General features: G+C 43.7%; 1 protein-coding gene across 9 annotated transcripts in view; it reads right to left on the bottom strand.

Annotated features, from left to right (window-relative positions):
• The window catches only part of LOC118513809 (voltage-dependent L-type calcium channel subunit beta-2-like), a 106480-nt gene that overhangs the window by 62001 nt on the left and 32061 nt on the right, over nt 1-12418 (bottom strand). For all 9 annotated transcript variants that reach the window (XR_004906511.1, XR_004906512.1, XR_004906513.1 and 6 more), the window contains exon 3: nt 64-99. Coding sequence is in view for 4 of the 9 variants with exons in the window: in XM_036060034.1 (XP_035915927.1) it covers nt 64-99 (36 nt within the window). In the remaining 5 variants the exon portion in view is untranslated. The remainder of the gene's footprint in view (nt 1-63; nt 100-12418) is intronic.

Raw genomic sequence — 12418 nt, 5'->3', positions numbered from 1 at the left:
TTCGAGACGAGTAATGTGTCAACTTCGGAGTTTGAAGCTGTCCAGTGGATGATAGATACTTACTTTTGATGATATTAACGTAAGGGTTGGAGACGATTCCTGCAACAAAAGGAAGAAAAAGGAAGATTTTAGTAGTTGAAGCAATTTATATAGACAAAGAGATCGCTTCGATTGAAAATCTCTACTAAGCTTCTAACGCCACCTAGCGGGAAACGCATCGAAGCAAAAGTTGACAGCTGACACTATAGTAGCTCTGTAACGCCCTATAACGCTTCTTTTTCTTCGCGAATTACTAATCAGAAGCACAATTAAATCAAACCAAAATTTGTGTTTGTTTACTTTAGTTTTAAAATTTCATTTACATAATAAATTAATAAGTCTATTTAGCAGACTGCAATAATAATAAAGCATTAGTTTTCAGCTCTGAATCTCGTTTTCGGTGCGTTTGCTTTCTGGGCGTTTATTGCCTCGTACTCACAGGCCAGAAATGTACTCACAAGCCCACTGTTTAAATCGATATTAGCATTAAGGTTAACTAAAGCAACGTCAGTTCCGCTTCCACTTCGTCACCCCTCTCTCTCACACACACCTTCCCTTCCTCCTCTAATTGTACAACGCCTGCTTCTTTGTCCTTCACAAGCCATTCTCTTCTTACTGAAGATTGCAGTACGAAGCAGCGTTTGAATATTTTTGAGACGGGCCCAACTACGCTTACACGCTCCTCTTCTTACTATGTGCGTTAATTATTCAAATGGCTAATTACTCATACAATAAACGGTCGGCTGATTCGTCGGCGGATGGCCGATTTGCTGTTTGTTTTCTCACGCACGGGCGGCCCCAAAACTCGAGCGCGAATAAATGAGCCAAAGTTTGAAGTAATGCGTTCACTTCCTATCGTAATTGTTTATTTAAGCCCTCGCAGGAAGCAAGGAAGTGGTCGGTGAGGAAGTGGACCTTGCTTTTGCAAGAACAAAGAACGCATTGGCTGAGACAGAATGGCTGAGAACGTGACGGAGATGGTGCAGTTTTTGGGGAGACTTTGGTTGGCATTGACATTGAAGGAGAACGATAAGTCGAAATCGTTACTCGTTAAATAAAGTGTTTTATCCTCATAATGATGCATCGTTTGCAGCTATTTGCAACGAGATTGGTTCATTGTTCGTCTTCTCTCATCAATTCGTTCTCGAAGAATATTTAGCAAACATCATAAGTCTCTCTCTTTCGGAAAAACAATTCTATCCGTTTATGCCTCTTCCAAGCCATCGTTCTTCGCACTTGGGAAAGATAAAATAGTTTCCGCTAACGCTTCCACGGTGGTACAGTTTATGAAACAACATAAAACCGTACCCGAAATAAGACACGTAATGAACGGTCGCAGCAGAAAAGAAAAAACCCGTAAAAATGCATCATGTACCAGGCAGTGAAACGACAAGCTGGGAACTCATGTCCGTAACTTCCCATGCCCGGTGGCCGGCAATAAAAGACGGCAAACGGCTTCTCGGGTGCTGCCTTCCAACGGGTGACATTTATGAGCGTTTTTAAGTGGCCTGCCGAAGCACGTACCCGACGACGTGTGACAGAAGAATGACGATAAGTAATTAAGCGCGTACGAGGTGTGAATGTTGATAGAGACTGTGTGTGAGTGAGGCGCTTCTAGGCGGTTTAATTTCGCTTTAGATTTCTGATTTCCACCAAGTCTTATTGTTTAAAGAATCATATCGAAATGGACCAAAAATTGGGCTCTACCCGGGACTTAAAATGAAAAAGCAGGTCCCGTTGGGCGCATTTGGGAGTTTCATTAAGATTCCACAGCGCATTCCACAGTCGGATGTTATTTCAAAATTGAACATGCTGAATGGACATCGATCGGTATCAGAACGGCAAATTGAGAATCGCATACCTTGTGTAATGTTGAGCACAAACATATCGTTTCTCACACGACGAAGGAAAAAAACACGAAGCACGCACACACTTATGCGCTTAAATTATGCATACGGATGAACCATTCGGGACATATTCTCCCCAGCCCACCAGAAAGGAACAAACAACGAACCACGAGGCGCGCTCGCTTTATTCTGTACTCACAGCGATCGATTTGAAAAGCCCGAAATCGGGCATCGAAAACTGCGATTCAATCGACTCGACTTGAGCTGCAAGAGCCAAACCAAAAAAGTATATATAATAAAACCCCACCGGGAGAACAAAAAACCGTTTGTTGTGCATGCTCGCATGCTGTAACAACGGGCGCAAAAACACTGCTTGTCCTTCAATCAATGGTCCATCGAGCCATGCCGGGCCTTGGTCCCAAATATTCGGCCACCCGTTTCTTTCTTTCGCAGCCGGACACAGCTAGCTCGGCCCCGGACGAGCAACCATAACAGCCACAGCCAACATAAGAATCGGTTTGGAAAGGAAAACGAAAACGGTTCAAAATGGAAAATTGAATTTAGATTGCTTCATATAAACAGTGCAAAACCCCCGATACCGGAATCGCTTCATTCCGAAGGCGGCAAATGGTCGAGGGTTTTATGTGGGGCACATATTTTCGCTCTAGCTTCCCATCTCCACGTTTCAGTTGCTTTGCTGCCATGCTACCTGATGTCCTTGCAGAAGCGGTTGCCAGAAAGATTGGCCGGGGGGAAATAATCCAAATTGAACTCTTTCAAAAATCAAGGAATGTGATGTTAAGGAAAGTTTAAATTGTAGTTGAAACGGCTTGGTAGGTGCTGGGAGCTAATGAATCATAAGGTTGGAATTCATTATGACTCATTTTTTTATGTATGTGAAACGACCAGGTTGGACTCGCTACAATGAGTCATGATAAATAATTACAAAAAGGGTTGCAGGAATCGGTTGGTTAGGAAAATTTTAAAAAGAAGACATTAAATCCTTTAATTTTATAAAAATATTGCTGAAATTATTAATCCCTGACCATTTTCAATACTATTTTCCACTTATTGTAAATGCATTATGCTTTATGTTGAGCTAGTTGACCTATTTTTACTCTTTTGCAAAAAAATATATACTCCAAATTAAAAGCTGACCGTTCCTAGAGACAATAATTTAACAAAATATCATATGACGCACTGCTGCACAGCCAAATGAAACAAGAAACACGTACGAACACGAAAAGTGTGCGTACAAATTCCTCCAGATGCTGTGCAAGAGAGACAAGTTAGGCTCTGCAATATCGCAAACCAGCTCCAGAATGAACAGGGACAGCGTGACCGTACGTGAGGCAAGTCATAATTGATGATCACAGCAAAGGCAACGCTTCGGAAATAAAATCGAAAACAAAAAACATGAAACAGAAAAAAATAGCAACAGTCTGTGTTGAGCCAGCCGATCATTCGATCCCAACAGCCCGAAAAGGAAGGACATTAGGACATAGCAAACGAACCGGAAGGTCCACACATTTCGGTTGCTGTGCTGCGAGGAGGCTGCAAGGAATGAGAAGAAAGACAACAACTACCCGACCGTGGAAGGCTCAGTACGTTGGGCACGTTGCTAGGTAACGGCAACAACGGAACACAGAAAGGACAGTAAAAAGCAAGCAAGATTGGCTATTAAAAATCCTTCAGCGAGGCACAAAAAAAAACCGGAGGACCCAAAACGGATGGACAGAGTTCGGGTCCGGGTGCAGCTCGAGCGATGATGGCTTGGAGTTTTTGGTCGATAAATTGAACTAATTCCAGGAATTATGAAATGACCGTGCGAATGTTAACCGTTTTGTGTAATATCGCGAACTCGTTTACCTTTGGTTTTTTTTTTGTAGACACAAGTGCTTCGCTTACCTGAAGCTTCCCTTAGCCCGTTGGGCCTCATTCCCAAACATTAAACAGTCTCGCTTGGCGCGGAAGTAAATAATCGACGATTGGTAATCACTTTGCAATTATTGTTACAATTGTTTCGCCCACCACGTCGTCTAGCAGTTTCCTTAGGCCTCGATGAGTTCAAAGTTCTCGTTCGAGAAAAACTCCCCTAATCGCACTAATTCACGTCACGGCTCCCGCCAAGAAGATCCCGTTTGGCTTGGGGTAAGTAAAACAATACAACAGTTTTCCCAAACCAGCTTCCAAACCCGACGCAACAGTCGAATGCTTTAAGCATCCGTACGGCCAAACGCGATAAATGCTTAAGAACTGGGAAAAAGGAAATACAGCACAGAATAGAAAAAATGATATTCAAAACCCCAAGCTCACTTGCAGCGAACAATTACCCTCTACGAGGGGGCTCGAAGGCTAAGCAAGCGCCACCCCAAATGGTAGCGGGAGGGGTGGGGGAGAAAAAAAAACTGGGAGGCTCAACTGCACCGTTTATCATGGGTTAAATGGTTTGATTAATCAAATTATTTTTCCGCTCCGTCAGGAACCGTTTTTCTGCCATTGTTTTCACTCTGCCACTGAGACTTGTTTGCTGCGCCTGTCGTGTTTTGTTCCAGGTGGGAGTTTCCATCCCCCGAAATTAGATGGGAGATGAGTGGCCAGTGGAAACGATCATGCCCGTAAGCAGGAGAAATTACAGCCAACAGCCCAAACGATCGACGTGATCGTTCGTAGTGTGGAAAATCGTGGAAATAAAAGATTCTCATCAGCTCAGGTTGAAGCCTCGTACGCGGCCCAGCATGAGCATAAATTATGCTCTGATCAATCTCCGCAAACTGGCTGGCTGTGAAATGAACGAACAATGGAATCATTTCGGGGGTGGCAATGAGCTTTCCCTGCTGTACCAGTGTAAATCAATGAAGGTTTGCTCGATCGCTCTCTCCCTCTCACTCTCTCACGTTCGCTCGCTCGCCCGCCCTGTAGTGTGGTGTTTATGGAGTAATTATTAAATTGTTTATCGAACAATACGGGAGCTGCTCCGGAATCGATTTTACTCGGGGGCAGGAAGTATTTTCCTACCCCCTCTTCTTATGCCGTGCCTCTTTTTTTTTTCTCTCGGGGGCAAGTTCTCACAGTACCCAGACTCGACACAGAAAAAAACATATACACATCGAGGCAGTTTTCCAATTTCAATTGCTCGGTGTGCGTTCGATTATCGTTTATTTTATGATTACACACCTCGCGCACCGGGTGGTTGTTAATTTGTTTATGTTTTTTTTATCGTGTTGTTGCTCTCCCACCACCCCATTCTATGTAGAGGGCGAAGATTTTTTTTTGTTGTACTTCACTGCCAATTCAAATCATTCTACGAGAAGCAAAAAAAAAAACAATCTTTTTGCAGATTCTCATCACGAAACAGAGTTGCACGTTGGGCGAGAATCCGTTTCCTATCATTTTGCGAACCGATTTCAATCACACTCGCGTTTTTACCACTGGCTTTCTTTATGCTTTTCCTCTGCATTTGGGTTTGAATTGAAATTTGTTCCCATTTCCTCTTCGTCTTCGTCTAGTCGGTCTAGGCGCCAAGGAAGTTCGTGGGGGGGAGAGACTGTTATGATTTTCCGCTGAATGCAATTTTGGGTTTTAATCGATTTTTTTGTTCATGTGTTAATCGTTTGCATTTTGTAGCTAAGAAAAAAACAACGCTGGTGGGGAGAGCAATCAAGCAAAGAATGGTTTCATGCTGGTTGTGGTGCGATTTATGTGCGATTAAATGTAACGCTTTTCACGCGGAAAAGGAAAGAATGAGAGAAAAAAGTTGCTTTTCTCCACGTTTTAAAATAAACTAATAGATTAATACGCTTGTTTTTGTATGAGTAGCAAAATCGTGTTCATACTGAAGCAACATGCTCTCTTCTTAAAATCATCTTGGCTTCTCGCACCAGGCACGATCTGTGTGCAATAAATTCTAAAACCACCACAGCACTGCCCCTTAATGGTTTCTATCCCTCCCAAAGGGATCCCGTCCATGCGTAAGTAAAGCGTTTGCCACTGTGTCACGTACGGCGATCATACAAAGATCGAGGGATATCGACATCGTTTATGGCACCCTCTTCGCTCATCTGTCTCATGGTGTGTGGTGTGCCTTTCTGATTTTATATGTACGTGCACCTTACGGTCTTTGTCAGTAATACACGCGTGCAACCATTTTTGGAGAGATTAAAAATAGCGTCATAGAACGATATGGGTTGCTGTCGAGTAGGTGCAGGTGAAGTCAATCTAAATCGGATGGATAAAACAGGTCTTCAGAAGAGGAAATTTTAACATTAAACGTCTTGCACTTTTCATCTGTGTTTATAATATTTGTGTTTTTTCCTGTTGCATCATAACAGAAGCCTTTCGTTTCTTTTCTAAAAGTCTTTCTTCATTTTTTTATTCGATCGATATTTCTTCATATGGATTTTGAGCAAGTTTCTAGACGATGTATTTTATCTTATGATATTGCTTTTCAATTTAGGTTTTCATTTCAATCATTTAAATCATTTATTGCTATATTAACAGTATTTTTAAAATTTATTGATGTTCATTTTCCAATCATCATTTTTTGTGGGACAAAATGTCCTTTCAGACGACTAGAAAAAATGACAGTAAACAATGTCCCAAACAAGCAAAACCGAGCTATGTTTGCCAACTATTTTAGAGTACTTCCTATCGCTCTCGCCAATTCTCAATATCACCAGGACCGTCTCTTCATCATCACCCTAATCGATGAGAAAACAAAGAAACCCCTGTAGGACTGTTTGCACACCGTAAAATGGTCAATGTTTGAGGTCACAATATATCCTTCTTGGATGGCAGTCTGCCTTCCCTCTTCTACCCAAAGCAAATCCCTTTGCGGATGAGAGCGGAACCAAATGGGAAACAACAGTGCACTTGCCACTCATCACAGTCATTAAACATCGATAAGCGACGGCATTCTTTACCGCCGACAACGAGACAAGGAAAGTCTTTCTTCTTCAACGCCAATATGTCGATTTTTGAGGATCGAAACCCTCTTCGCTTTTCCTCCCTTTTTGCCGTTCGGTCCTTCTAGCAGTCCAGTGAAAATGATTTATTTTCTTTCCGGTTGATTGCTATCCGTACCGACGGTTGATCATTGCACGCATTGCCGTCCTCAACACAAGTCAGGCAATATTCTGCGGCAAACAGCGACAAGCGACGGCCCACGCAAAACGGTCCGAGAAAGAAAAAACAGGCAAAGGATGAATTCTTCAGTTTCTCTCCCTCTTCTGCCGATCCGAATGGCGGCGTTGCGCTTTGGTGCACATTTTGTGTCTTCTAGCGCTTAGTTCGGGTGCGTTGCTTTGTCTTGCTGCACACATCTGCATGCACAGCACTTGGTGCACTTGCAGTTGTATGCTGGTGGAGGGTGCCAGCCGTTTTAATGACCGCAATTCGTCACATGCTCAACAGCGTCTCAAACAGTGCCGGTAGGGATTCAGTTTCGTTCGTTTGCTTCGTGCGTTCCTGCTTGCGCAGCGTTTTATCGCCGCCAAATGTGAGGATCTTGAGTGACAGTCAGTTAGGAGTGAGAAACAGGCCAACACCGACACCACAACCACCACCGTCGAGGGAGTTGTTTGGGTGTTCTTGTTTCGGGAAAAAACTCATTAAAATCAGCCCGGACTGAAGCGTGGTGCGTGTGGTGAGGATTTAAGAGCGTTTGAGAATAAACCGGCGTTTGAAATATGTTGCTGGGAGCGTACATTACTCGCTGCGAGCTGTACGAGAACGTTAAAGTTGCACGCGAAGAGTAACGAAGGGAGATCTTTTCTTGGTAAAACACTTTTAAGTGATTCGATCATTTCATGTAAGTTTTCAAGGAAAAGTCCAGTTTGTTCCGGATCTATCTATTTTCTGGAAGCTTCTAATTCTTTCTAATCATCTTAAAGAAAGGATGACCTACCACTCTGACAAACAAAGAGCAATCTTTCCTTCACCAAACTCCCCCATGCAAGTTGTTGCTTCCTAAGCACGCTTTGACACATTTCGGCTGCATGCATCGAACTGTGACGCGATGGCCATCCGTAATGACCCACGATAAATTCACCTTGCTTACAGACGGTTGGAAAATGACATCGTAAAATATTTAGCATACCTATCTAGCCGTATGTCAACCGACAAATACAACAATGAAATGCTCAAATTCTGAGTCCTAAGTTCTTTCAGCGTCGCGAGCCGAGTTCATCGCTTACACCCCTGTGCAAGTCTTTTGTATGGTGAAGCGAAGAAAGCCCATTTAGCATCGCGTGGAGCGCGATCGTGCTGTTCGAAGATCGTATGAGATCGGCTACACTGCAACCGTGGACATGTGGGAGGGCGCAAATTTGTCAAATGCCGGATCCCGAATGCAGCGAAACGATGAGCGACCCATTTGAATCAATTATCCCCAATTTGAATGCGATGTTCACCTGCTCGGGTTTTTTTTGAGGATAGCATGGTAATTGATGTCATTAATATTGCTTTGTAAAGGAGAAACCATTAACCAAAATGAAAGAAAATCATGTATACTTTTTGTTTAATAAATGACCATTGTTAAAGATAAACACACAACACAAATTTTCTTATCATCTGTTTGCATTTCGCTGTCTCGAAATAATGCGATCTGGAAGCTTTTGACCCAAGCAGAAAATTGGCAAATCAAAGCAGGCATACCTTTCTTGCCTTCTGTCCAGGCTTTGTACGCTAGCAACACGAAATGTTTAATCGTTTCCGTGCATGCATATCATTTGCGTGCGTGTATTTAGGCTCGAGCAACTCGCGATCTCAGGGATTTTAAGCTAGCAGAGGGGAAGAAACCCTGTGGAGGAAGACCCACGGGAAGAATAGAGAAAGGTAGCTTCAATTTATGACAGCTATTTTCTTGTGCTCTCATCCGCACAAATTTCTTCTGCTTGCTTGGTGCCTCGTTTCCTCGTTCGCCCCGAACCATCGATCGACGACCCGGTTTATTGAGAAAGCTCCTAGCAAACGGCAGACGACCGCGGCTAACTTAGAGCCGTATACCTGCGTATACCTGTCCCTTGGGCTCGCCAGACTCGCACCGTGCAATAGAATGCGCAATCGAGAAAGAGAAGACAGAGGCCAAAAATTGAGATGACCGGCAAACCGAAGCGTACATCGATCCTGCTAGAGCCTGCAGGAGGGTGAAAGAGACTGGCCGAGGCGTAACAGGCGATCTTACGAAGCATACGAAATAATAATCGTACCTATCGGTTTTTGGTCAGAATATTGGTCGAGAAATTTATTGGAACCAGTTTTCCACCCTCGTCGCACCGTCCCCATATCATCCGATCTTCACCCCTCGTGGGATAGGGCGTTGGTTGCGTTCTGTTTTTGTGTGTTTGGCTAGGCCTTTCTTTCAGGAGCTCTATCTTCGCGCTCGTTCTCTCTTGTACCATAAGCATAAAAATGATGTCCGGTGATGTTCCCCTTGGTGTAGTATGCTCAGTGCCCTCTTCCCCTTTCACCACCACCATCTAGCACCCACCTAGCATGTTTTTTTGCTTTATTTATTATTTCTGTATTTTTTAATTACTGGTCTCTACGCTTCCTCCACGGGTTCGATTTTCATCATCCGGTTGGTAAATGACACATGCACAACATAGGTAGAGAAGGGATGCGGGCCCGAAGGCTAGAAAAGTGGTGCCCTCTGAAAAAAAACCCCCCCGGGGGATCTAGCGGGCCGCGAGTGTGACCATTTGGTAACGAACATGTAAAATTCCTTCACCTTTCTTGTGGCCGATCCAGCTTCGACCTGTTAGCTGGATTTCTTCGGTCTTCGGTCTTTTGGGTTTTAATTCTTGACAGTTACGGTAAGAGTTGTTTGTGTTTCTTGCTGCTCTATCCGAAGTCGTACGTTGCTCGCATGCATACGTTTCGGTCTAATTTGGGTTTATTATTTTCGATTATTTTCTATTGGGTCGATCGGGCGAGGAAGGAGATCGACATCGAGTGACAGAATGAAGCGAAGATGAGAATCAAACAACGAAGCAAGGGAAAGGACAAGAGCAACAGATTGGACAACATTAGAGGTATTTCTAGTTACAGATTAATTTCGGGCTTTGTTTATTACCCCGTGTGCTCGCTCGGATCGGATGCAAAAGGAAGGAATAAATATTCCACGATAAATCGTTTAAAACACGGCTGATTACCGACTGTAGGACGGTGGGAGAAAGTTCGAATAAATTACACTGACTGAGTGTTCATTACTTGTGTTTGTGTCGTGGAAATTTTGTATAAACTTGAACCGATCGTGAAAGAACTTAATTTGTGTGGTCTTTTTATGAATCGTGTCCTGTTCATCCATTTAGTGCATTACTTTATAAATAGTTCATTGAGTTCATTCAAGCGATAATTCATTCGACATAATTCATTCGTAAATGAGAACCCTGATTTACTTATTTGTGTATTCAATCAAATAGAATCATAGTTGTATTATCAACCAGCTAAATATAAATTCTTAAATATGAGTTTAACAATTCTACAGAAATTAGCTGAATCTACAACGTATTATGAATCATTATTTTATAAAAACCAGTTTGTTGAGGTAAACCTAAAACAAACTTTTTTTTCTCGTTTGTTGCTTTGAATTATACCTGCAGTTGATGCTATCAGCGAGATGGAAATCGAACCAATTAAATATTGTAATTTCCGCTGGGCAAAATTTTGCCGATCGGGCGCTCTAGCGTTTGAAAATAAATCAAACTCGACAACCTTCGCGTTATTCAGCTTTTTGTTTGTTTATTGTTGTTGCTCCGTATTGTCCATAACCGAATTGAAATCAGAAAACACTGACGTTAATTAACCTTGTGTGCTTCCTCTGCAAACAAATCCGGTGGAAACCCTTCTCAATATGTCACATCGCCTTGTACCCTTCTAATGATTGTTACCATTAGACGATGCCCCGTTTGGGGAAAGGGACTGCAACTGTACAAGAAAAAATGAACGCAAAATAAGAAAAGTGAAAGAAAAAACAATCTATATGTAAACTCGAAGTAAACGCACTGGATTCCCACCGAAAATCACTTGGCTGTCTGTTTTTCCTTCCCCTCTTCTTTGCATTCCCGGATCGCGCTCAGTGTGGCCGAGCTTAAGTGGCCACAGAAATGGATTACCATAATTACAGAGCGCCTCGATGTTCGCGTTAATAGAAATAATAATTTCCCCCCCCGCCCCCACCCCCACACACACATACACATACATTTTCTCTTCCTCGTGCCTCGTTCCTTGGTGACGGCCATACCTCTTTTTCGGGTTCATTTACAATAATTGAACATACTTTTAACCTCCTCCTTAAGAGAACGAGAGAGAGAGAGAGGGCGAGGAAACCAAGTGCTGCGATTGCCTCGCGCAGGATCCGTTACACCGTTTTTGCGTTCTAAGCACTGGAACGTTGAAGCCACTCACCGACCATCGAAAACTATGATGATGACTTGCCACATTTGTATCAATTACTCAGCTGCTACCGATACCGTTTGCTCTCTCTCTCTCTCTCTCTCTCTTTCGCCGGAGTGGCTGGATGACGACCATGACCGGTGGTGCCAGCCGCCACCGAAGAAGCACAGGTCGTAGATCATGAAAAGCCTCACCGAAGAATAATGCCATTATTGTATTGCCCCCCGGGAGTCGTTGTGGAAGGAAAGTGACCGTTCCTTCGGAGGGTGAATTGCAAGATGAGCGGGACGCTGTTCCAGGTAAAAGTGCCCACTTCACTCCACCCGACATCGGAGGCACAAACACATCAAGGGGGGGGGGGGGGGGGGGGGAGATGGCCCTCCGATTATGACGATCATGACCACAAGTATGCTGAAGCGGCCCGGATAATGACGGTGATCGCCACTTGTTCCCTTTTGAAGGGTAGAAAAATGGCTGTCAATTTGTTTAGAAAACCGTTTTTGCCCCGCTCTCCGAGCGTGCGAGCATAACAATTGCCCCTTTTTCTGGCCGGCCCAGCATACCGCGCAGCATAGAAAGCATAATTGGAGGCTATCATAGATGGAGTGCTTTTTAACTAGCTTCATTTACACCCGACTCTGGATTGTTGGGTTCGTGGTCTTTCAGGGACACAGGAAAATGCACCGCGATTCGCGTGCCGTGTGCGTCGCCAATCAGGGTGACGACTGCGAGACTTACGGGTGGTCATTGCGCGCCTACATTCGATCTACCACAAAAAAACGGCTTATGCTTCGGTTTTTGCATGAAAGTGAAACTAATCGGTCCCTTCAAGTACGAAGACGCCACAGCCGGCAGAGCGTCTGGGTGAACATAGAAATTGAGATTGAAATTTTAAATGAAGTTTAAGAGTAATATCCGGATACGGGAGGAAGCAAAAAGTGTAATGCAAGAAGCACGATGCGCTCAACTGATCGAGTGATCGAGCGAGTGAACGTGCGCACGTGAAAGCGTGAATAATTTCTTGTTTATACAGCACCGAATTACTTGCTTCGAATTATTTGGCATTTGGGGAGGCCTTTCAATGCTATACACATTTCCGCGGAGTCTGCAAATAGCGTTTTTCGGGGGCTTTTTGT

The sequence above is a fragment of the Anopheles stephensi genome, chromosome 3 (assembly GCF_013141755.1).
Source record: "Anopheles stephensi strain Indian chromosome 3, UCI_ANSTEP_V1.0, whole genome shotgun sequence".
NCBI classification, from domain to species: domain Eukaryota; kingdom Metazoa; phylum Arthropoda; class Insecta; order Diptera; family Culicidae; genus Anopheles; species Anopheles stephensi.
The sequence above is the reverse complement of the archived record's forward strand: the minus strand, read 5'-3'. Positions and strand labels throughout refer to the sequence as shown.